Raw genomic sequence first — 24,843 nt, 5'->3', positions numbered from 1 at the left:
GATGATTGAAATAAAAGCAAGTTTCTGAAAATAATTTCTCAAATTTGTTTTCATGAAATGAAAGAGGAAACTAAATCGATTAATCGGATTTGGTATAAAAAAAATCTGAGATTTTATTTTTAAGCCATATCGCCCAGCCCTAGATGAAGCTAATATTTCTGATAACTCAGGAAGCTCCACAGGATCAAAACAGTCCAAACACAAATCAGGTTCTGCAGTTATTTCCAATGTTGTCTCACTTGCTGAGGATGAAGTAATCATCTTCGGGAGTATGTCAAAGATTTTCTTTTTAATAGAATCAATTTTATTTAAGAATCCCATAAAGTCATGACTGCTAAGAGCTAAGGGAATGGATGGCTCTACAGAGCTATGACTCTGTGTAAGTTTAGCAACTGTACTAAAGAGAAACCTAGGATTATTCTTGTTCTCTTCTATTAATGATGAGAAATAAGCTGACTTAGAAATATTTTGTTTGTTTTTAATTTCATTCCCAGATGTATCACAAAAAATGGAGACGACAAAATGCACAATTACGTGTATTGTTGGAGTCTAGTGACTCAGAAGAGAATCCAGGTCCCTCAAATGAGAATCCAGGCCCTTCTTTGGCCGATAGCCCGATAGACATACAGACACAGGAGCAATCTGATACAGGAGAAGATGAGTATCGACATGACACCTCCTGACAAACAGTGATAGTGAAAGTGATGTAGAAATTGGAACTTTGTCCGAGGAGTGATTTGGCTAAATGGGCTGTAAAAAATAAGGCAACGCGCATATCGGCAGATGAGCTGCTCTTGGTCCTATGCAAACATGGCCACCGCCTGCCAAAAGATGCTAGAACCCTGTTAAGAACTCCCCCTGAAATAGAAGTCGGGGATCTATGTGGTGGCCAGTTCCTCTACTTTGGTGTGGAGACAGGACTTCTGAAAATGTCTTCACAATTTCCCAATTATTTTTTCAAGCTCTAGAGAATTGTCTGGAGGACAAGAATGAGGGAGCAGAACTGGTAAGATTTAACCCTCAGGTGTTCTTGGGGTCATAATTGATTTGAATTCACCCATTTTCGGGAACAGTCTTCAGTAAAGTGTGCTAAACATAGTCTCAAACTGGTGTTATAATCGAGTGGTACTTCCTCATAAATGAACTTCAGCCACTCTTCTCTGATTCTCTCATCCTTCCAGAGTAAGTGGAAACTTCTATCTGTTTTTGAGCACCCTTGGACCACACTGCTCCCCTTTTTAGTAGCCATCCTCAGTGTAGTCAGACCTGCTAGCGCGACATGCTACTCCAACTCAGCTGGTGTGTCAGCTGAGGGGAGGGGGAAGGCTGTTCGCTTGAAGGTATGCTCTGATTGGTGAATATGAATGACGTAGAAAGGTAGCCTACGTAGAAAGTTGAACTGTTGTCTAATTCAACCGTTTTTGAGCAAAGGAACAAAGCAGAGCCTTTGATACCCGCTCTTGAGATTCACACAACCTCATCAGTGCACAACAGATCATATTATACACCCAAAACCACAGAAAAAGGTAATTTGTTGTCATGATCCCTTTAATCTTGGTGGCCAATACAAACTCCTTGTTCTACATGGGGTAGAGGTTTGAACTCTACTTATCAACTTTTGGTTATATTTTTAATTGATTTCTTGTTATTGCTTTTCAGAGTAAACATCTAAAGAGGTTGGGGGGCGTTGATGCTGCAGATCTAGTCAAGAAATCAATGGCTGTGTAAGTATCTTTGTTCCTTTTTTTGCATTATAGTATTGTGGTCCTGGTAATATGAACAACAAAAACTGTGATCCAGTAGTTTTGATTAGTTAAAAAAAATGTATGGAAATGGACTTAACTTGACAAAATGTTCCCACACACACCCCCTTACTTGCTCTTTGCTACATTCTCATAATGAACTAAACTGTACTATAACATTTTAAGATAAATCTGCTTTACCATGGCAGAACTATGACAAATAAAATGAGTCTCAGAGGAAGAAGAGGGAAGGCTGCCTTCGTGAAGACTCAATTGTACAAGATAGTATGTGGTGAGTTAATAATTTGAGTAATTGAATATGGAAAGCAGAATAATCCATTTTTAGTTGGACTCTACAGAGCATGCTCTCATATTTTATATGCTAGCCATGTCTCATCACCCTATGTTCAATGTGCTTTGATAGATAATGCAGGAACATTGTTGTTACTGAGAGGCTAGTGTTTGCTATTATTGATCTGCCATTTTTCCTCCCCTCTTCAGACACTGTCTTCAACTCATTTGACACAACAACCAACCTGGATGAATACATTTCAAAATATTTGAAGTATGCACCAGAGCGGATGGGAGGTGGAGGCCAAAAGAAATAGGGAAGATTCCCTGCTCCCCTGTTCAGTGTTGCCCATTTTGGCGTTTCCAACATAAAACTGTTTGAATGTTGCAGCTCATGCAAAATTTTGGTGTTGCACTACATACCGTCCTTTATTAACTGCTTAAATCTGATTTGTTGAACCAAATTACACATTTATTGTTTTGATTTTACAGATCTGTATATAAATAATTTTGGTACTCCAGTTTTAAATACTTCAAAAGATTTGTTTTATTAAGTGCTTCAAAAGATTTGGGCTTCAAAGCCTAGATTTATTCAACTGCTAAAAGCAGAGGCAGAAATGGTTAAGATTTCCCTTCGAGGTTCAATGTTGCCAAATGTTTGGGCCATTTTTTATTATTATCATCTAAGATAATAAATCAGTTTATAACATCATGAAATGTCTTTTTAGTTTTTTTAATCTCCCTGGTTTTAGATTGGATTCTTTCTAGCTGACTGTGTGTATTATGAACATGTAATGTAGATGAAACTTCACATCAGTACTTAAGTGAAAACAGTGTATCAAAATATATTTCTGTGTTAAACTATGTTAAAAGGCAGAGCTTGATAGTAATTTTAAAATGTCCACGATGATTAGATTTGGTAAGATCTAAACTAAAATCAGTAATGATTTAATGTTGGCAAATTCACCTGTTGAGAAACATGACGTGAGAATGACGTTGCTATTTCAATGTTGATTAGATTTACAAAACAAAATTCAACGGTTATCCAACTCAACTACCTGATGTTGATTCAACAGTGACTGTTAAAATGCCAACTCTTAGATTCTGTTCTTTTCTTGTACTCGTACTCTTCGGCTTTATCCAGGACCGGGTCGCGGGGGCAGCAGACTCAGCAGAGACGCCCAGACGTCCCCCTCTCCCCAAACACCTCCTCCAGCTCCTCTGGGGGGAGCCCAAGGCGTTCCAGGCCAGCCGAGAGACATAGTCCCTCCAGCGTGTCCTGGGCCGTCCCCTGGGCCTCCTCCCGGTGGGACGTTCCTGGAACACCTCCCGAGAAAGGCGTCCAGGAGTCATCCGGTATAGATGCCCGAGCCACCTCAACTTGCTCCTCTCGATGTGGAGAAGCAGCGGCTCTACTCCGAGCCCCTCCCGGATGGCTGAGCTCCTCACCCTATCTCTAAGGGAGTACCCGGCCACCCTACGGAGGAAGCTAATTTCCGCCGCTTGTATCCGGGATCTCGTTCTTTCGGTCATGACCCAAAGTTCATGGCCATAGGTGAGGGTAGGAACGTAGACCGACCGGTAAATCGAGAGCTTCGCTTTTCGGCTCAGCTCTCTCTTCACCACAACGGACCGGCACAGCGCCCCCATTACTGTGGCAGCCGCACCGATCCGTCTGTCGATCTCCCGCTCCATTTTTCCCTCACTCGTGAACAAGACCCCGAGATACTTAAACTCCTCCACTTGAGGCAGGAACTCCCCTCCAACATGAAGAGGACATGCCACCCTTTTCCGGTCGAGGACCATGGCCTCGGACTTGGGAGGAGCTGATCTTCATTCCAGCCGCTTCACACTCGGCTGCGAACAACCCCGGTGCATGCTGTAGGTCTTGGCTAAAGGGGGCCAGCTGGACCAAGTCATCCACAAAAAGAATAGATGAAATCCTCTGTGGACCGGTTGGGCAAACTCCCATGAACCCTCGAGTACCCTGTAGAGGGTATAGAGCTGGTCCAGTGATCCACGGCCGGGACGAAAACCACACTGCTCCTCCTGAAGCTGGGGTTCCACTATCGGCCGGACTCTCCTCTCCAATACCCTGGCGTAGGCCTTACCAGGGAGGCTGAGGAGTGTGTTCCCCCTGTAGTTGGAACACGCCCTCTGGTCACCCTTCTTATGAAGGGGGACCCACCACCCCAGTCTGCCAGTCCAGAGGCATTGTCCCCGTCCGCCACGCATTGTTGAAGAGGCGTGTCAACCATGACAGCCCCACAACATCCAAAGACTTGAGGTACTCAGGGCGGATCTCATCCAACCCCGAAGCCCTGCCACCGCGGAGCTTTTTAACCACCTCAGTGACTTCAGCCTGGGTGATGAAAGAGTCCAACCCCGAGTCCCCAGCCTCTGTTTCCACCAGGGAATGCGTGATGGCAGGATTGAGGAGATCCTCAAAGTATTCCTTCCACCGGCCGATAATGTCCCCAGTCGAGGTCAGCAGCTCCCCACCCCCACTGTAAACAGTGTTGGCAAAGCACTGCTTCCCCCTCCTGAGGCGCCGGACGGTTTGCCAGAATCGCTTCTTGGCCAACCGGTAGTCCTTCTCCATGGCCTCACCAAACTCTTCCCAGGTCCGAATTTTTGCCTCTGCCACCGCCCGGGCCGCGGCGCGCTTGGCCTCACGGTACCCGTCAGCCGCCTCAGGAGTCCCACAAGCCAACCACAGCCGATAGGACTCCTTCTTCAGCTTGACAGCATCCCTTACTGCCGGTGTCCACCACCGGGTCGGGGATTGCCGCCGCGACAGGCACCGCAGACCTTACGGCCGCAGCTACGGGCAGCAGCATCGACAATAGATGTGGAGAACATGGTCCACTCGGACTCTATGTCTCCAACATTCCTCGGAATCTGGTAAAGCTCTCCCGGAGGTGAGAGTTGAATACATCCCTGGCTGAGGGCTCTGCCAGACAATCCCAGCAGACCCTCACTATGCGCTTGGGCCTGCCAAGTCTGTCCGGCTTTCTCCTCCTCCAGCGGATCCAACTCACCACCAGGTGGTGATCAGTGGACAGCTCAGCCACTCTCTTCACCCGAGTGTCCAAGACATGCAGCCGTAGGTCTGATGATACGTCAACAAAGTCGATCATTGACCTCCTGCCTAGGGTATCCTGGTGCCAAGTGCACTGATGGACACCCTTATGTTTGAACATGGTGTTCATTATGGACAACCTGTGACTAGCACAGAAGTCCAATAACAAAACACCGCTCGGATTCAGATCGGGGAGGCCATTCCTTTTCTTTTTCTTCCTCCTTTAGAAGAATAACACCTTAGGCAAACTTATGTAACATTCAAGGGATGTGGTAAAATGATAATGACCTGTTTTATTCTGCTTACACTAGGTGTTCTGAACAGGAATGAACTACTTTTAAACCTGATACATTTTTAAATGACATGGTATTTTATCTTTTTTAAAGAAATGTATTATATTTATCTTTAATATTTATTCCACTTTTATGAATTACACATTGCTTTTTTATATAAATGGTATTACTATGAACTATTTACTATGAGGTTTGTACTATATAACACAGTTCAAACTGGGCTACACAAGGGTTCAGAATGTGGCTTGGAAAATAATAGTTGTTCAGAGAATACAATCAGGTGAGCCTTCTCTGATCTTTGCCACTGCAGGTTGAGAACAGAAAAAGATTAGAATGCTTGAAAGGATCTTGAGAAAAGTTTGTATTTGGCTTGCAATCTAACCTGTACAGTTGACCATCAGGTGATGGATTAGTAAAGCGTTCAGACCCAGGAGGTCCAGTATTGGACGAAGACCGCTGGTCTTCTTGGGAACCAGAAAATAAACTGAATAAAAGCCCCATGGAGACTGCAGGGGGCCCACCTGGACAATTGCACCCTTGGCCAGCAAGGTGCAGATCTCTCAGTCCATGGCCTGAGCTTTCATTGGGTCACATCTTGACTTGGCTGGGGACAGGAGGCCAGTGGCGGAACAGAAGATGATATTCTTGGGACAGAGTGGACAACAACCATGAGTCTGGGGTGTGAACAGTCCAGCATCGGAGCTGTCCTGGGGAAAAAAATCCGACCGCTGGCTCCAAAGCTTCACCATTGAGCGCCCAAACTGGCTGGGAAGTCTGGGTCTGACCATGGCCCCCTGTGCCCGAGCTGGTCTCGGCCTAGGAGCTGTGCTCGTGGACCTGAAGAAAGGAATAGGAGGGAGCAACAGGCTGACTGGTAAGTCTATGGACTCGCCAACTGCTGCCTCGCTCAGGAGGCCTGGGCTGTGCGTTCCAAGGCGTCAAGTGCGGCGGAGCCAAAGAGCTCCCTGGAACTACAGGAAGAGCCCTCAGTGTTCTCCTACAGGGCTCAGTTAAAGATTATTGAGCCAGCCACACCTGGTGCCGAGCATGGACCAGCGTCGAGAGTGTGCACCCAAGCTCACGTGTCATCAGGGCCAAGGCCTGCAGAGAGGCATACAACAAGCCCTGGGTTGACTGGTCCAAGGGAACCGGCTCCAAAGAGTTTCCGTCCAGCAAGCATGTAGCTCCTAGACATACTCCGCCGAGGGAGGAACAACAAAGAAGGCCTCGGCATCACAACACCTAAAGAAGGTACTAGATGGAGCAGACTAGGCTGGCGGAGCATCCAGCTGCAAGCGGCCAAGGGCTGTTCTTAGAGCCGCAGACACCAGCTCCCCTGCACCTCCCTGAGAGGCACTGGAGCCTGAACCTGAGGTCTGGAGGCCCAACTCCGGAAATTCCTCATGAAAAAGGGTGACCGAGGCCACAACAGAAATGGCATCATCCTCAAAAGTCGAGGTCCCATCTTGTTCAGGAGGGGAAGTCCCACCGCGGCCACCATCCGTCCGGAGAGACTGAAGGAGGGTCTTCATCTGGGCCAGCTCCGTTGAGAGCTGATCCACCTTGGTGAACAGCCCCGGCGGCCCACGCTTTCTGACCCTCTTCCCAAACGGTAAAGGCACATCCTCAGCGGACCGCTTTGTCAAAGCCGCAGGTTGTCCAGGTAGCGACGGATCTTGCTGGGAAGAGACCACCCAGTCAGCTCCACCGAGGACAGCTGGGCCAACATCACCACTCAAGGCAGAAAGCTGCACTTAGAGCAGGCATAATCAGAAAGCACCTCCCTGAGATGCTCAACGCAGAGGCAGAGAGGGCACATGTGATGACCGTCCTCAGGCTGCAGAGGAGCCGAACAGGACGCACAACAGAGTTTGTCCATTACCAACGGACAGATGGCATAAGAGGGGTCGAACGGGCAGAAAACACTGTCAAGACCCTTTCCCAGCAATTTCAGCAGCAAGCTACAGGACGAGCAGAAGAGACCACTGGTAAGTGAACAAACAAGGAATAAATTAAAGCGACCAGTAAACTACTGCCGAAGAGCTTAAATAGACTCAGCACGAGCAGAAAACGCTACTGACGAGCCAATAAGCATGGAATAAATTAAAGGGAACAGTAAATTACTGCCGAAACAGTAAATGGACTCAGGACAAGCAGAAAACGCCAGTGGGGAGTTCACTATCAATATATAAATGAAAATGAACAGTAACACTGTCGAAGGAATAAAACAAATTCATCACAAGCAGAAAACGCTACTAGTGAGTCAATATTCAAGAAATACAGAACAGCGAAATACTGTCGATCAAATCAAATGGACTCAGCACAAGCAGAAAACACTACCATCGAGTCAAGCAATTAACAAATCAAAGCGGACAGTGAAATACTGCTACAAGCAGCAAAAGTAACGAGGAACAATGAATACAAGCCAACACCTGCATTAAATCGACCTGCACGCGAGAAGAAAGAAGGGACTGAGCTCCCGTTGACACGTGAGTCACCGGGAGCTCAGATGACTTTTTTGTTATTAATGTTCGACCTGCGCATGCGCAAGAATGATCATTCAGTGCTTGAAGTGCCACCTCTGGTGGTCAGTAGGGATGAAATCGAACCTTTATTAACGGACTTGAGTTGACTGCTATGACAAAAGCTTTACATCAACATTTTCCCAAACTAGACTTTAAAAGGTTTATTATCTCATCTTTCAATAAAATATACCATATACCACATCAGTAGACATCAGAGGTTTTAGAGCGTGGGGATAGTTAAAAAGATATCTTATATATGTCTTTAAAGCAATAATCCAAGAAAAGAATTTCACCACAACCTTCTTTTGTTTGAAATGTGCGTCTTTATTAGGCAAATTAATTACAATGTTGCACAAAAAATGTTCACAGAAAAGCTAAATGTCCTTAACCTATATATTTGTTGATTTTAGTCTTTTTTTTTCCCCCTATAATTGTCTATATTCCCTGAATCCCAAAGCAAAGACAAAAAAGCAAGAAAATAGATGTGGTGATTATAGATGCTTGCTGTTTATTTCTTAGTGGCTGACCTCAAAAGAAAAACATGCAACAATCCTGATCCACCTGGTGGCCAAAAAATGTCCCCAAAACACACAAGACCATGATTTCCACTTATTTGTTTAAAGAAAGGACAATATGATCTCAGATGCATATTTTCTGAAGCTTTACGGTCGTATTTTGGTGTTAGCTCAGATTTAGTTTTAGGTGCGAGGCTTCTGGTCCGTTGCAGTATCTGGAAGCTGACCTCTTCAAGCCGTGGAGTTCTGATTTAGTAAAAAACCAAACAAAAAACATTAATAGTGAGTAAGAGCTGATCTAGATCTGATCTAGATATAGATACATATTAGTTATATATTTGTTGTTTTTACCAATAGCACTTATATAGCTTTTTGATGCGGATGATGTCATTGATGCTCATTTGTTTGGCGTGTCCAAACTTCAGCTTTGGGTTGCATTTGGCAACGATGGTTGGTTTGCCATTTTTGGAGAAGGCATGACTTTAAAAAGACAAATACAAAATTACCACATAGGAGCTTTATACCTCATGAGTGCATATGTGCTACTAAAAACTCACTTGGAGTATTGCATGACAGAGCTGAAGTCATATGGAGTTCCCAAGTTGTTAGTTTCCTTCTTTTGGAAGTTGTGCTCCATTCCTGCCCACCAATTAAGAATGGAGAAAAGATTCAGCCACAGCGATTTGCTAATCATATGGTCAATTGTAACGACTTCAATCAGGCTTTACTATTCCTCTGGAATTGCATCATTGAATTACACTCTTTAAAGACACATGACATTATTTTTAACATACAAATTTGCCAAAACAAAAAATGTTTTTCTACTTCTATAGGACCTTTTTTGGCTACAGACATACCTGGCTCAATGTTCTTGTAGAGAATCCAAACGTACTTGTCTCTGTCAGAGCGGACCTGTTCATGGTTGAAGCCCAGAGCGTGAAGTACCTCATGTTGTATTGTGGAGCGACTCAAACAGCCTTTTCTCTGCAGGGAGATTTTCTGTCCTCCCTTCTGACGTCCAATGTAGGACCAACACCTGAAAGTTACACACAGAGTCACCAGTAGGAAATACATTTTCAGGCTGGGGACCCCACCAATTATTAATTAGTGTTAAACCAGTGTTTGGTGTCTACGTTTTATTTAGTAGATCATTTGTGATCTGTTTGGTTTACTTTTACTGTTCCTTGTTTATTAGTTTTCTGACATCCCCGAGCGAGTCTCTTCAGTTCACTCTAGCTCCCTGCTTCCCCTCCAGCTGCAGCCTGTTACTAATCAACCACCTGCTTCTTGGTCAGTAATCACCACCCCAGCTTAAATACCTCTCAATTTAATGGGTTCTTTACTAGATCCACTGGGCTTCCTGTCTGTTATCCTAATGTGTGAGCCACTTTTGTTGTTGTTTACCTTTTTTTGTGTAAGTTTTGTTTTTTAAACTGTGAATTCTGCCTTTGTCCCGATTTTGTTTGGGTCTTCCACAACAGCCATAACTTACAATACCTATTGCTATTATTGTTATAATAATAATAATAATAATAATATTTAAAAATGAATGTGTTCCCAGGCCAGACAGAACATATTTATAACCCCCCAGTGAGTTCTGGATCTTCCACAGGGTCTCCTTCCAGTGGGACGTGCCCAGGAGGCATCCTAATCAGATCCAGCCACCCTACGGAGGAAGCTCACTTTGGCCAACTGGATCTGGGATCTTGTTCTTTCGATCATGATCCATATTGCATGACCATTGGTGAGGGTTGGAACATAAATTTATTAAACTTTACTTTTTTAAAGTTGATTTGATCTTGTAGGCTCTAACTTTGGGAAATGTTGGTAAAGAACAGCTATCAATTATAGCATTTATTATTTGTTTTTACAATTATTTCTTAAGAACAGAATTTTTACCCACTGGAAAAAAGCACCAAATAAATGTGTGTGTGTGTGTGTTCATACCCATCGCCTGAAAAGAAATGGATGTAGTCACGATCACATGGTCTTCGTGGGACAAAGCGAATACAAGTGGACCGTTTGAAGCTCTTGAGGACCTTCACAATAAACTTTCGCTCTTTCTTACCTACAGATAAGATAAATTAATTATAACTTTTGTCGTCAATCTCAGTTAGTTTAATGAAATATAAAGGCAACATTGTTTGCCTCATGTAAGTTTTAAGTCAGTTCTGCTCACAATAGTGAGTGGAAATGTCGTAAGGAACAAAGACAAAGCGTCCAGACTTTGGCCACTTGCAGCCTCGGGCGGTACATGGGTCTGCATTCCGAGCCAAAGTATCAGGAATGGCAATGTCGTCAAGCAGCATGGGTGTTTCTTCAGCAAATAAAAAAAAATCAACATGATAATAAAACAATGATAAATATATTAGAGATTTACTTCAGTTACTGTGTGCAAACCCAGGTGTTACACCTTGATACTGCATTGTCCACCTACATAAGTCCCAGCAATAGTTACACATATTCATGGAAGTTGGACCTACCGTTTAGCACCATTTTTGCATTAATCTCACATTGTCTTCTGCTATCCAAGATCAGATAACTACAGGTTCTGTCTGCCCTGTAGTCTCCCACCAGAAGACCTGTAAAGGGAAGTGTCCAGGAGTCATCCTAATCAGATGCCCGAATCACCACTGTTGAGTCCTCTCAATAGTGAGAAACTGCAAATCTACTCTAAATTCCACCCAGATTAAAAAACTCCTTGCACCATCTCTAAAGTTTAGCCCTGCCTGCCCAAAGAAGAAGCTACTTTTACCAAGTTTTAGCCATGACCCAAATCACATTTTCATAGGTGTTCGTCAATAAATTTGAGGACTGTGTGTTGGCTCAACTCTTTAGTCACCACAACAGACCAGAGCAGTGCTTGTATTTTTGCAGATGAACCCCCAATCTGTCTATCCATATCCTCCAGTGTCCTACTATTAGTTGGATGGCCTCAGACTTGAGCAACCCAACCCAGAGCTGACTATCATCATGGGTGCTTCATGCTTGCTTCAAACTACTGCAGGCTGAAGATCAAAGCCTGAAGATACCAAAGGCACCATACCATCAGAAAAGTTCACAGACCCTGAAGTTCCAAAACCAGACACCCTCCTCTAGCAATTGAGCCACCAGATCCTGTCCTGGGTGGGTTAGAGATCTCCAAAATGGTGACCTCTGCCAGATGTTCCAAATTATCCTCACAACTCATTTGTGTTTAGAAGTTTACCCAACCACTATTTAAAGCTCTTAACACTAGAGCCACTGCACCTTCACACAGATGACAGTCATAACAAAAAGCAGGCAAAAGGCGACCATCTCACTTATTAGGAAGATTTCGCACACCTAGGAGCTCAACAGGCCTGCTTGTATGTATCCCACAAGCCTCCTTCCCGACGTCGTCATCAGCCATTGAGGTCCTTGAACTGCACCTAATCTAACCGTTTCCTGTAGACTAAACCAGGGCTGAAGTCCCAGATAATATAGACCCCAGGATCGTCAAAGCCATTAAACACATTATATTGGAGAACGTGTGGATGTGTGTTTTGAACATTTTGGATAATGTGGAAACCATTTTCTGTGTTCTCCTACAAAACAGATCTACTAACGCAAATAGGTAAACATGCATTTGAAACAATTTTATCACATCTCTCAGTGGCTTCATCAAAATGATTCTTTAAATTACAAAGTTATTCAGTTATTAAGTTGGAATAAAAACCGACACATTTATTTTTTAGCCAAGCTAAACCATCTTATCTCTTAATCATGTGTAAAGACACAAAACCACTGGCAGAACAGACAACAAATTACTTTCTTTAAAAGTGTAAATAATTCAAATGTGAAATGTCTGATGCAGATATTTAATTCAATTGAGGTTTATTTATATAAATTCACAAATTCATTCAGATTTCAAGTCAAGTACATACATTCCAATTAATCCTAACTATCAAACAGTGCAGTCAGATTCAGTTTTTATTGAAAATGGTTAAAACGTTTTTCCATCTAAAGAAACCCAGCAGATTGCATCAAATCAGTGACTTTAACTCACCAGATTCATCATTATCATCAACTGGTGTGCTCTGCAAAACAAGAAAAATTGCACAATAATTTTACTGCTAAAAAAGCTTTTTCAAGGATACTAAAGGAAAACTTGGCAGTTGTTTGTTTTTCAATAACAATTACCACTCCAATTTTCCTTTGAGCTAAATCTAAAATGTATTTTCTATGAAGTGATTCATTCTTAATTTTAGAAGCTTGTGTATTTTAACTCAGTTTATCAATCATTTTCATGAATTACGGTACTTTTCTCTGGGCATAAAATTGAGCTGTACCTCATTGTGCCAAACTTACTAGTAAGACATTTGTCACTGAGAGGAAGAGGAGGAAGAGAAAAGCTGGAATCATGATGGTGATCTAAAAGTCAAAATGCAAACAGTGCTTCATCTATAAAAGGCATTTCTAGGATAATCCAAATGCTAAATATGCATCAGAAAATAAGGAGAGATTTCAAGAACTTTAGATTAAAAGGGTAAACATTTAAGTCAATATTAAGTAAATAACAATAATATGGTGTATATATTGGTACAAGAGGTTAAAAGCTGTAAGAACCTGCCAGATTAAAATGAGTTACCTGATGTTCCAGGGGACTGATGCAGGATGAAGTTAAGGTTCATCTCTGCTCTGTTTATATGCAACTGAGACAGGGAGTGGCTGAGCTTGACTGTTTGGTTTTTATCGGCTTAAAATACTTTGAAAAAAAAATGTTGAACAATTTCAGAACAAGGAACTAACATCTAGAATTAAATAATAAATTATCACCAGAAACAAGGATAATTTTCAGGATCTAAGAAGTGAAATTATTAATAATATTAGGTTTATCCTAAGTGTAATCAGCAAAACCTTGATTTTTACAAAAAGCAATGACAAAAATGTTGCAGTATAATAAAAACTGTACTATCTAAAAAAACAAAATCTGCTATTTATGCAATGAAAAAATTTAATTTTGAAAACTGAAGGACTAAGTCATAACTGGCTCATTCTGTAAATTTTCCAAATGTTACTTTAATATAATGCAGAAGTTCACCTTTTTAATATTGCTCCATTACCGATGTTTGAAAAAGGACCATGACCAAAACGAGTAGAAAGTGTTTGTTTTTTAATTCAACTACAATTCTGCCTTCATCCCGATTGTGTTTGGGTCCTCCACAACAGCCATAACTTACAATACCTATTGCTATTAATATTATAATAATAATATTTTTAAATGAATGTGTTCTTGGTTTTGTATTTCATCCTAATATGTTTGGTTCTGTATTGCTTTAATGCAACTTCCTCTTTGAACAGCAAACAAACAAATAAATACAAGGAAACCCTAAAAAGAACACGTATAATACTATGTTTCTGTGTCAGGGCAAAATGAGAATATACAAGCAGTACTTAATGAGCAAATCCATTCAAATTATCAATAACTTGTAGAGCAGTATTAACTCAGCATGTTTTCTGATTCATTTTATTATTCTCATTCTTTTCCTTTTTAGGGTCAGGGAGGCAAATGAGCAGTTAATCTCATTTGCTTGTTAAAATGAGATGAATTGCTCATTTCTATTAAGGGGAGTTAGGTTGATTTAATCTTTTGGAGAAACGTTGTTTGCTTTGTCTTAGATTGTGCAATCCTCAATACCAAAAAGCACATTTCCATTATTATTTAAATGTTTGTAATAGATAAACATCAACTTAAGACATTAGACACATAGTTTCTCTGAGTGACAGAAAATATGTAACTGACAACTTACTGCAAAATACAGAAGTAGAGCTTGAAACATAATTTTGTAAGATTACTTAATAATGGCACTTCTTTGGAAGCATTTCAATCATGTTGGCTTCTGGACTTAAGTTCATTGCATCACCATGTTTTCTATTGTTCGCTGTTCTGTTCTAGATTTGCTGCTATGTGTGGCATAATATTTCTATTGATGACCCAGGTTGGTCCAAATTTGGCACCAAGTTTCAGGTGTTGGAGAGAAGGCCTAACATTTGTCTCTGGAATACATTGGCATAAAGAGATGTTCAGGATCCACTTAATGAGGTTCGCAAGTCCAGTCTCTGCAAAACAATCCCCTAATGTTCTTCACATTAGGTATGGGCTGATAAACTGTTTGTTTTTCACTAAATATGTGGTTGTTTGGGCTTTCAAACTGTCCTGTACTCGCTAATTAGTTCACAATTAGTGTTCTGCAAATCTTTTGCTTTTCAGTGTTGGAATGGTAGCAAGATTATTAGGAAAACGTATAGTAAAACAGTATTCATAATTTCTGGTCTAAACAGTAATTGTTCCAAATTATGTTGTAAATCATTAAAAATAAGGACTGAGGTGGAGTGCTTTTATACAGTCCTGGTTATACAATTAAAACTTCTGACAAATGTTGCAAGACTAGGTTTACCAACACTTTGGATTAGACGTAACAAATGTCAACACAAAAGAAAATCATTCTCAGTTTTGTTTATGCATTTATATATTTATTTGCTTGTATATGTTTTATTCTGACAATCTGATAACAGTGGTGGGCTGGGTTGCTCAGCTGTGTCGTGGCAGATTTGTAAAGGGGAAAATTCCCTCTATTTGCCCTGTTACATAATTCACTTTTTTCAGTCAACAGGATGAAAGCCCATTTCTTTGTAGGAAAAAAAAGCAGACAGGATGTAATTGTAACTGTAAAAAGGCAATAATATTCACATTTTTATTGAGTCACCTATTTTAATTGCAAGATATTATTATTTAATTGTGGCTTCTATAGTTTGAAATTAGTTTTTATGGTGTTCAAATAAAAATGTGTGCAGGTGTTTTTAATGTGTCCTGTCCAGCAGAGTAGCACTCTTTTGTCTCTCAACAGATTTATTTTCACAAGTGCTATCGCTATCGCAATAATGCTCCACTTGATATATATAAAAAACATTATTAGAAATTGCTTTGGGATTATTTCAATTGCATTAGACAAGGAGACAGAAACAAAAAGGGAAAAAGAGAAGCAAGAAAGGGAGAGAAGCAGGAGATAAGAATAAGATAAAGAGAATACAAGATAAGACTGCTTGTACACCTGCAGAAAACAACAATAATGTTACTGAAATGTACACAGTATTAAATTATGCAAGATGTATTTAGCAGCAACTGCAGCTCAATATAGAGTATATCTGCTATCGGCTATCTCTGTAGTTATGCTGCTATTGGCTTAGGCTGCAGGACATAATGATCACTTTCACCCTCTTCGCTACGTTCTCACACTACTCTCCAATTTTGCATTATTTGCTGTTATTTCAGCTTTTAACTTTGTTCTCTCTTTTCTCTACCTAGAAGCTACACCTCACCTGACTCTGTGTCTACCTGTGACACCTTTAAGGAGGGGGGCATCGTCCAAGCTTCTGCTGGCAACAACTTAATGCTCACCCTCTACCGATGATCCACTTGGCCTAGTCTTTCAGTGTTTAACCATGTCTCTCTCCTATACATAGCTAACAACATTAGCTTTTACTGTGACTAATTAAATGTGCTCTCTTTCAGACTCTAACCGGGAAAACTGGCTCAGAGTTTATCTGTTCTTTCTATTTAGATGAAACGCCTAAAGGAGCTACATCCATGTAGTTCTTTGTGTTGACCTATCATATTAAATCCCAATAAAATACTTTAAAGGTTGTGGTTATAACATGAAAAATGCAAAAGGTGATATGAATGGTTTTGCAAGTCACAGTATAAAAACCTTAAACTTGTTAAGCAAGTGCTTTGACTCCCAACGAAGTCCAACAACATGACATTAATACTGATTTTAATTCTGAAGTCCGTTCCAGGCTAGCATAATATTCATATTAATCCCGTGGCAGGACCACAGAGAGTCCAGGAGGTGCCCTTTCCACCAAGTCTTTGAAAGTCTGAATAAACACAGGGCACCAGTGCAGGATACAGAAAGACCAACAATAGGAGTCAAATGCTTCATTCGAGTTACGCTAATTTACTTTGGTAGGTACTGAAGTGTAATCTGCTGTTATTTATTGAAAGCTTAGTGTGGGGGAAAAAATCTTAGGTCTGTTTTTATGGTGCAGTCAGTACATAGTAAAAGCGAGATGAGAAATGACGAGTTGTTATTCATGTGGAATTAACAAAAATGTCTCCTTTTTAACATACTGTAGTTTATGTTTAATGTCACTTATAAAATGTCTTACCACTATACAAAGCTAACAACATTAGAAGATCCACTTAATGCTTTGGTGTCCTTTGTGGTTTTTCTTAATACTTTCAAAACAGTTTTCTTACTATACTTCCCCAAAGAGATCTCTTGCAGCTTCCTCTTAAATGGTCATATTCCTCCTAAAGAATTTCAAAAGAACATTGAGTCATCTAAGTTTTAGTTACAGATTATGTAGAGGTTATGTAGAGTTCAAAGGTGCACACTTATGGAAAACAGGCCATGTCCCTATACTCACACTTCCACCCTTGTGTCCCTGAATTGCGCGTTCCCGTTGATGGTTCGAGTGCGTAGTGTGTCCCAATGCTCCAGAGTGGTCCTTAGCCCCGCCCCCTTTGTGCCCTCAATCCGCCCTTCGGCGAAGCCCTGCAGCAGTGAATTGTGAATTGTGGGTAATATACTTCGCCAAAGTATATTACCCACAATTCACTGCTGCAGATGACGTTCTGAGCAAAAACCAATCACAACCGTCAACGTAACCAGCCATCAAATCAGAATAATAAGAACTGCGTAAACTTTTGACAGCAAGCCGACAAATATATTTACTATATTTATATATACTAAGTACATACAGAAGTATGTGAAACATTTTTACTTTTTCTAAAGGTCATTGTTCCAGAAGATACAACTCTGCAAACCTAAATCATGTTACAACATTGTTTTACAGTAAAAAGGTTTCCTTCAACCCTACTAAACAAGCCGTACTTGTTCCATCTTTTTTATTGTCCTGCATGAACTTTAAAATTAAACATGCCAACTGAGGCCAAACATGTCATCTTTGTAAGCTTGTTTTGACCCAGAGTGCAGCCAGATGCTGAGAACCAGTTATAAAATGCATCATATTGATGAATGCTGTAATTTGCTTCAAGTGGTCCCTGAAGGAGTCTAAGAAAGGGGGAGGTGGATTACTTTGAGTCCAATTGATAGTTGGGATAATTGTAAATATATTGTTGTTTATCTAACCTGAATTGTTGAAGTTATCGCCAAGAATTTTAATCGATGGAGGACAAACTAGGTGAGTATAAAGATGACTGACTGGAGTAATGATCAGCAGAGGACAGTCAGGATTCCAGATACATTTTTTGGGTGTGGCAGCAGCTGAATGCTTGTGAGAATCTGCATTGGAAACTCAAAGTGAAGCTTTCCGTAATATTTTCCACTTGTGAATAATGCCTTTCTCTCTCTGTAGAATTATGAACTTCATATAATTTGGAAATGATCTTGCAGTCCTTCCCAGACTGATGGGCAGCAACATTATATTTTGTAATGTAAGTTCAGTAAAGTCTTTCTTGCTTTGCATTGCATTATCACATTATTATGCTCCAGCCAGCAAATTGCTGCAACTGTTTACAGTACATACAGGTGGTCACAATTAATTCTGCAGCTATGAAAAAAGCACCCAATGACCAAGAAAAAAAACTATTACAAAACAAAACACACATACCTACTGAGAACTGAATATTTCCTCCAATAAAAGAGACCAAAAATACATTAAAATCATAATTTTCTATGCAATACAGTTGAAACATGTCATTTAAACTTTATGGTTTTTTTTGGACATTTCTAAATTATCTGAGAAAAATGAGAAAGAGAAATCAGCCAAGATATCAGGAAGTGACATTGGGACCTCCACTAGTCTGATTCATGCTTGGGTACAATTTTCAGATGCCTGAAGGCACCATGTTCATCCGTTCAAGCAATTATATTGAACTATAAACACCAAGAGAATCTCCAGGCTTCATACTCTTCACACTGCATTTGTACTTTACTTGCACTGTTTTACTTACTTATTTTCCTGCTCACTTCTATGTTTATTTGTAATGTGCTGAGCTGTTACTGCAGCTACTGTTACCATTTTTTTAACTTCATTGTTGATTTAGGCTCACTGATACATATGCAGGTGCTGGTCATAAAATTAGAATATCAGGAAAAACAAAAAATATTTCAGTAATTCCATTCAAAAAGTGAAACTTGTCTATTAATAACTAGTGAAAACTCTAAATTCAGTATCTCCTAAAATTTGAATATTGCGAAAAGGTTAAAATTGAAGACACCTGCTGCCACACGCTAATCAGCTACGTAACTCAAAACACCTGCAAAGGCCTTTAAATGGTCTCTCAGTCTAGTTCTGGAAGCTACACAATCATGGGAAAGATGGCTGACTTGACAGTTGTCCAAAAGACGACCATTGACTCGTTGACCAAGGAGGGTAAGACACAAAACGCCATTGCTAAAGAGGCTGGCTGTTCACAGAGTCCAAGCCCAAGAAAGATGTGGTAGAAAAAAATGTACAAGCAATAGGGATAACCGCACCCTGGAGAGGATTGTGAAACAAAATCCATTCAAAAAGAGTGGACTGCAGCTGGAGTCGGTTCTTCCAGAACCACCACCCACAGACGTATGCAAGACATGGGTTTCAGCCGTCGCATTTCTTGTGACAAGCCACTCTTGAACAAGAGACGGCGTCAGAAGCATCTTGCCTGGACTAAAGACTGAAAGGATTGGGCTGCTGCTGAGTGGTCCAAAGTTATGTTCTATGATGAAAGTAAATGTTAAATTTCCTTTGGAAATCAAGGTCCCAGAGTCTGGAGGAAGAGAGGAGAGAGAGAGAATCCACGTTGCTTGAGGTCCACTGTAAAGTTTCCACAGTCAGTGATGGGTTGTGGTGCCATGTCATCTGCTGGTGTTGGTCCGCTGCGTTTTCTGAGGTCCGAGGTCAACACAGCTGTCTACCAGGACATTTTAGAGTTCTTCATGCTTCCTGCCGCTGACCAACTTTATTGTATGCTATTGGTATTGTGAAGAGGGAGCAGGGGGTGCAGGGTTGTGATTATGTTATTTAATATTGAATTAACCATTTGGTCTGTCAAGTATTTTCCTGTGAATACCAGGCCAATATGGTGATGGTATTAGGACAATAGATGAAAGGGTGAAATGAGCTCTGGCACTACTGAACAGGAAACTCTGCACACACATGGAATACATTCTCACAATTTCTTAACAAAAATAATTCAAGACATTTCATTTAACAAACTCTTTACTAGGCTAGAACAATTCAACTACAACTACCAAGCAAAATGAAGGAATAAAGAAAACTAATGACCAATATACAAATAAAGGAACAAGGGAATCAATAAAAGTGGTTAAAAACCATGACCAATAGAGTGATGCAACATTACCATTCAGTGTAATCTACAGGGGTTGGACAATGAAACTGAAACACCTGGTTTTAGACCACAATAATGTATTAGTATGGTGTAGGGCCTCCTTTTGCGGCCAATACAGCATCAATTCGTCTTGGGAATGACATATACAAGTCCTGCACAGTGGTCAGAGGGATTTTAAGCCATTCTTCTTGCAGGATAGTGACCAGGTCATTACGTGATACTGGTGGAGGAAAACGTTTCCTGACTCGCTCCTCCAAAACACCCCAAAGTGGCTCAATAATATTTAGATCTTGTGACTGTGCAGGCCATGGGAGATGTTCAACTTCACTTTCATGTTCATCAAACCAATCTTTCACTAATCTTGCTGTGTGTATTGGTGCATTGTCATCCTGATACACGGCACCACCTTCAGGATACAATGTTTGAACCATTGGATGCACATGGTCCTCAAGAATGGTTCGGTATTCCTTGGCATTGACGCGCCCATCTAGCACAAGTATTGGGCCAAGGGAATGCCATGATATGGCAGCCCAAACCATCACTGATCCACCCCCGTGCTTCACTCTGGGCATGCAAAGTCTGGGTGGTACGCTTCTTTGGGGCTTCTCCACACCGTAACTCTCCCGGATGTGGGGAAAACAGTAAAGGTGGACTCATCAGAGAACAATACATGTTTCACATTGTCCACAGCCCAAGATTTGCGCTCCTTGCACCATTGAAACCGACGTTTGGCATTGGCATGAGTAACCAAAGGTTTGGCTATAGCAGCCCGGCCGTGTATACTGACCCTGGGGAGCTCCCGACGGACAGTTCTGGTGGAAACAGGAGAGTTGAGGTGCACATTTAATTCTGCCGTGATTTGGGCAGCCGTGGTTTTATGTTTTTTGGATACAATCCGGGTTAGCACCCGAACATCCCTTTCAGACAGCTTCCTCTTGCGTCCACAGTTAATCTTGTTGGATGTGGTTCGTCCTTCTAGGTGGTATGCTGACATTACCCTGGATACTGTGGCTCTTGATACATCACAAAGACTTGCTGTCTTGGTCACAGATGCGCCAGCAAGACGTGCACCAACAATTTGTCTTCTTTTGAACTCTGGTATGTCACCCATAATGTTGTGTGCATTTCAATATTTTGAGCAAAACTGTGCTCTTACCCTGCTAATTGAACCTTCACACTCTGCTCTTACTGGTGCAATGTGCAATCAATGAAGACTGGCTACCAGGCTGGTCCATTTAGCCATGAAACCTCCCACACTAAAATGACAGGTGTTTCAGTTTCATTGTCCAACCCCTGTATGTTTAAGAACCAAGGTTTATCTTGAGGAACCTGGAAATGAGGTAAAGTTAGTCTTACAAATAACTAAGAACAATAATTGGCATACCTTCAGACCAACAAACACAATACAAGATCAAAAGAGCAGATTAAACTTTATTTTAATAAAATAATATTTTATATTCAAAAGAATGAGTTGCTGAATAAAAAACAATCTTCTGGATGATTAATTCTCAATGTTGTTTAGTAAGCTGTCTTTGTTTAGTAAAATAAACTGTGGCCCCCAGAAAAAACATTGGCCTCACCCTGGCAAATTTAGTCAAGAACCACCACTGGTGATAGACATGAAAGATAAGAGAAGCCATTTGATTATTTTTCCCGCCCTCACTCCAAGGATTTTATTTTTCAGGACCACCCAAATCAGACGAGTCAAAGAATAATTCCGAATAATTTCTTGTAAGATACTAAGATTGAGTGAGTTTAAAAGGGTTTATACATAACATAATGTAGGTGGATATGATTTCAGTTTATGTGTTTTGAGTACATAATATTGCACCACAGCAGAAACATTTATTTTGTAGGTATTCAGTTGATGACGTGTGCAGACGTTGCGCATTCAAAGTGAGCTTGGTGGTTTGCCTTAATTTGCAAGTGGTGGCCTGCTGGGATAGTATCAATTTCCCAGCCTGTATTATTGTCCCAGTGCACCGCTGCCAATAAGCTATGTACCACAGAGAAACAAGGGAAACAATAAAACTGATGCAACTATATCACAGTATGTTATTGCATTTTAAACAATAAAATGTTTATTTTTTATTTTAAAAAACCTTTACTTGCATTTTCTTTTTTATGTATTTCTATTTCTAAAAAAAAAATACTTTTTAACTTGATTAATTGTCAGAATAATTGATGGGCTTTTACCACACGGTTAAACATAATTCTTAAAAAACATAATTCCACATAGCATGTCTTTAGTGTACACTTGAACATTTGTAGTAAAGGATGCATCTGCAGCTAAAAAAAGTTCATGTCAAAAGCACAGCCCTTTCTGGTGGACCTAACATGAATTGAGTACAAGCTGCCTCTGTAGTAAATATGGTCACAAACAAAAAGCTTTTACTTTGTACTGTAGCTTCTACTTTTAAACTCTGATCAAAAGAAAAGTGCATTTTGCATACGTAACAGCAAAATGACATTAAACACAGTCAATAAAAAACTTTCTTTAAACTCTGTTCAAAAGAAAAGACCCACATTAGCCAATTCAAACGGGCCTAGTGTCGGGTCCAGAGTTTCTCTCACTCTTTATTATATTTTTCCCATATTTTCTCCAGCTAATATAGTGGGTAGCTTTGAAATTGAATATTGATCTTTAGAAGCCTGATCAGTGGATTTATTTGATTCAGATGATAGTATTTTTTTTAGTCTAGCCCTAGATAAACATCACCATGATAGGCCTGGTGAGCTTTAACCGCTCCCCCTGCCTTTACCCCATTCTGTGACAGTTAGGTCATCAAGATTTCCTGCTTGTTCCCCCTGGGTGCGTGTGGCTACCCTCAGAGTACTCCTGCTTCCTCACACATGCATGTTGGTTCTCACTGGAGTGGCCTTATGAATGAGTGATTGTCTGTTTGGTTTTTAGTCTTGTGTCCCTGTGGAGCCTGTGCAAAGTGAATAAGGGTGGGACTTAAAAAAAAATCTAATTAATTAGAGGCTTTGTAATGAATTAATCTTAATAAATCAAATTTTAATTGCATCCCAAGAGGCAACACTTTTAATCTAAATGGACTTTAGTGGACGACTGAAATGAATAACAGACACAGACATGAATATTGTAAACGTGAGCCCTTTTAAAGCCTGGAAAAACACATTTAATTGCATTTCAATTCAAAACAGTAGAAAAAGAAACAGAAAATATCCCAGGCAAAAATGGATGAGACCTAAAGTTAAAATGCCATTTTAAGTAAAATTTTGGTCATGAAGCCAATCATTTGATCAAGTTTGGGCTGCCAACAGACTCTTGTTCGGACCACAGCTCCAGTGCAACATGCTTCGCATTTAGATGGTACCGTAGAGTTGAAGTTCTTCAAGGTGTTCAAGCTCTTTTTTGCACAAATCCACAAAACCATGCTTTTATCAATGCTCCCACCAGTTAGTTTTTATAAATTTAATTTGCCTTTAAATTTGTACTATCAAACATGGAGACCCATCAAGCAGCTTTGAGACAGAGTTCAGGTATATGTTTTACTGGACCCACAGAGTCTTATTTTGTCATTCCATGTGGGTGTCTGGAGGTCCTCTCTTTACGACAACAGCAAATTAATTACTTTTTATCGTTATTTAAATGCTTTACATTCCACAATCCTCCTTGCCCTCAAGAGTCCGTGTCCTTTGCTAGATAAGACCTTATTCATCCCATTAGAGAGAAATTGAAAATAAACACTACTAAGACAGAGTAAAAAAGTGCACGTCTAGGAAAATAATTTAAAGTAAATTAATAATAACAAAAAGTGCGAGCAAAGCAACTAAAAAATAAATGCTAAATATGAAACTGAATGGTACAACTATTTGTAACAACAAATATGTACACTATAAAGACAGAAAGAAGAAATATAAATGAAGTGAAACATCTATGTATCGGCAATATTGTACATTTATAGGTTTTATTGTAGAGCTTTCTTGGAGGATATGAGGAAGAACCTTCTGATGCGGTCCTTCCTGCACTATGGCAGCCACATCCAGCTGCTGAAAGAGCTGCTTAGTGTTATGGCTTGCGAGATATAGGACCCCAGAATGCAGACGAGCAGGCAACGTGATGGTAAGTGCAAAAATGATTTAATAAAAAACAAAAACTCACTCTCATTCACTCTGTCTTGAATGGCATTTAGTTTTGATAAGGTTCATTGCAGAAAAAGCTGCTTCACAGTTGTGTGTGTAGCCAAACATCGTCAGGTTGTATATGGCTACTTTCTTTAGACCTGAGAAGGTTGTTTCAGGGACCATTTGAAGCCAGAAAGAGGGAGGGTCAGTTCTTTCAAACTGCTCTTTCAGGGCCACATCTGCTTGGAGATTGAAGTCTCTTAAAAGACTTCAAAAGGGGAAATTTGATCCCAGGAACTCCTGCGTGTTTGTTTGTTTGGTAAAGCTAAGACCTCCTATACTGTTACTAATAAAACAAAGTAATAAAAGAAACACGGAGACTGCAGTCTTTAGATGCCTGTACAGGGAGAAGATCGTCCGAATCCTTCCGAAACTTCTGATGACTTCCCCCAAAACAGTAGTTTTTATTCAAAATCAAGGCATGTACATTACAAAGAAAAACATACATTTTAATCGAGTTTCAGAGCTGTCTGGCACTTCTGACATGACTTTTCAGCACTTCCTGTTTTTCTACAAATATCTTCTTGTCGTAGGGCAGATCTTACAGAGACACATCCAAAAATATCTTCTTGTTACTGAGCAAATGATATCCAAGTCAAACACACACAGAGTTACACAATACATTTTATTTCACACATTATTAAACATACTTGAGCATAGCAATTCAGATCCTTTAAGCATAGCATGAATATTTTCCAACAATAGACATGCTCTTCTATACTGCTGCACCCCCCCCCCCCCCCCCCCCCCCCTTTTAACTGCTCAGGCACTCTGGTCTAAACCAGTTTGAGAAGCCTCCTCTTCCATCACCCCTAACTCTGTTGTGATTATGCAATAACACAGCTCAATAATCAGTAAGCATA

General features: G+C 40.6%; 1 protein-coding gene across 1 annotated transcript; it reads right to left on the bottom strand.

The window, feature by feature from the left end:
* Positions 1-8,242: 8,242 nt before the first annotated feature.
* Positions 8,243-13,116, bottom strand: LOC124867323 (low choriolytic enzyme-like). Its single transcript, XM_047363721.1, has 9 exons — positions 13,058-13,116; positions 12,778-12,840; positions 12,476-12,506; positions 10,628-10,765; positions 10,396-10,516; positions 9,306-9,484; positions 9,006-9,087; positions 8,800-8,928; positions 8,243-8,694 (listed from the first exon to the last, which is right to left on the bottom strand). Coding segments are annotated over exons 2-9 (735 nt in total). The 5' UTR covers positions 12,832-12,840; positions 13,058-13,116; the 3' UTR covers positions 8,243-8,693.
* Positions 13,117-24,843: the final 11,727 nt, after the last annotated feature.

The sequence above is a fragment of the Girardinichthys multiradiatus genome, chromosome 4 (assembly GCF_021462225.1).
Source record: "Girardinichthys multiradiatus isolate DD_20200921_A chromosome 4, DD_fGirMul_XY1, whole genome shotgun sequence".
NCBI lineage: Eukaryota > Metazoa > Chordata > Actinopteri > Cyprinodontiformes > Goodeidae > Girardinichthys > Girardinichthys multiradiatus.
Note: the sequence above shows the minus strand (reverse complement) of the source record. Positions and strands in the feature narration are given on the sequence as shown.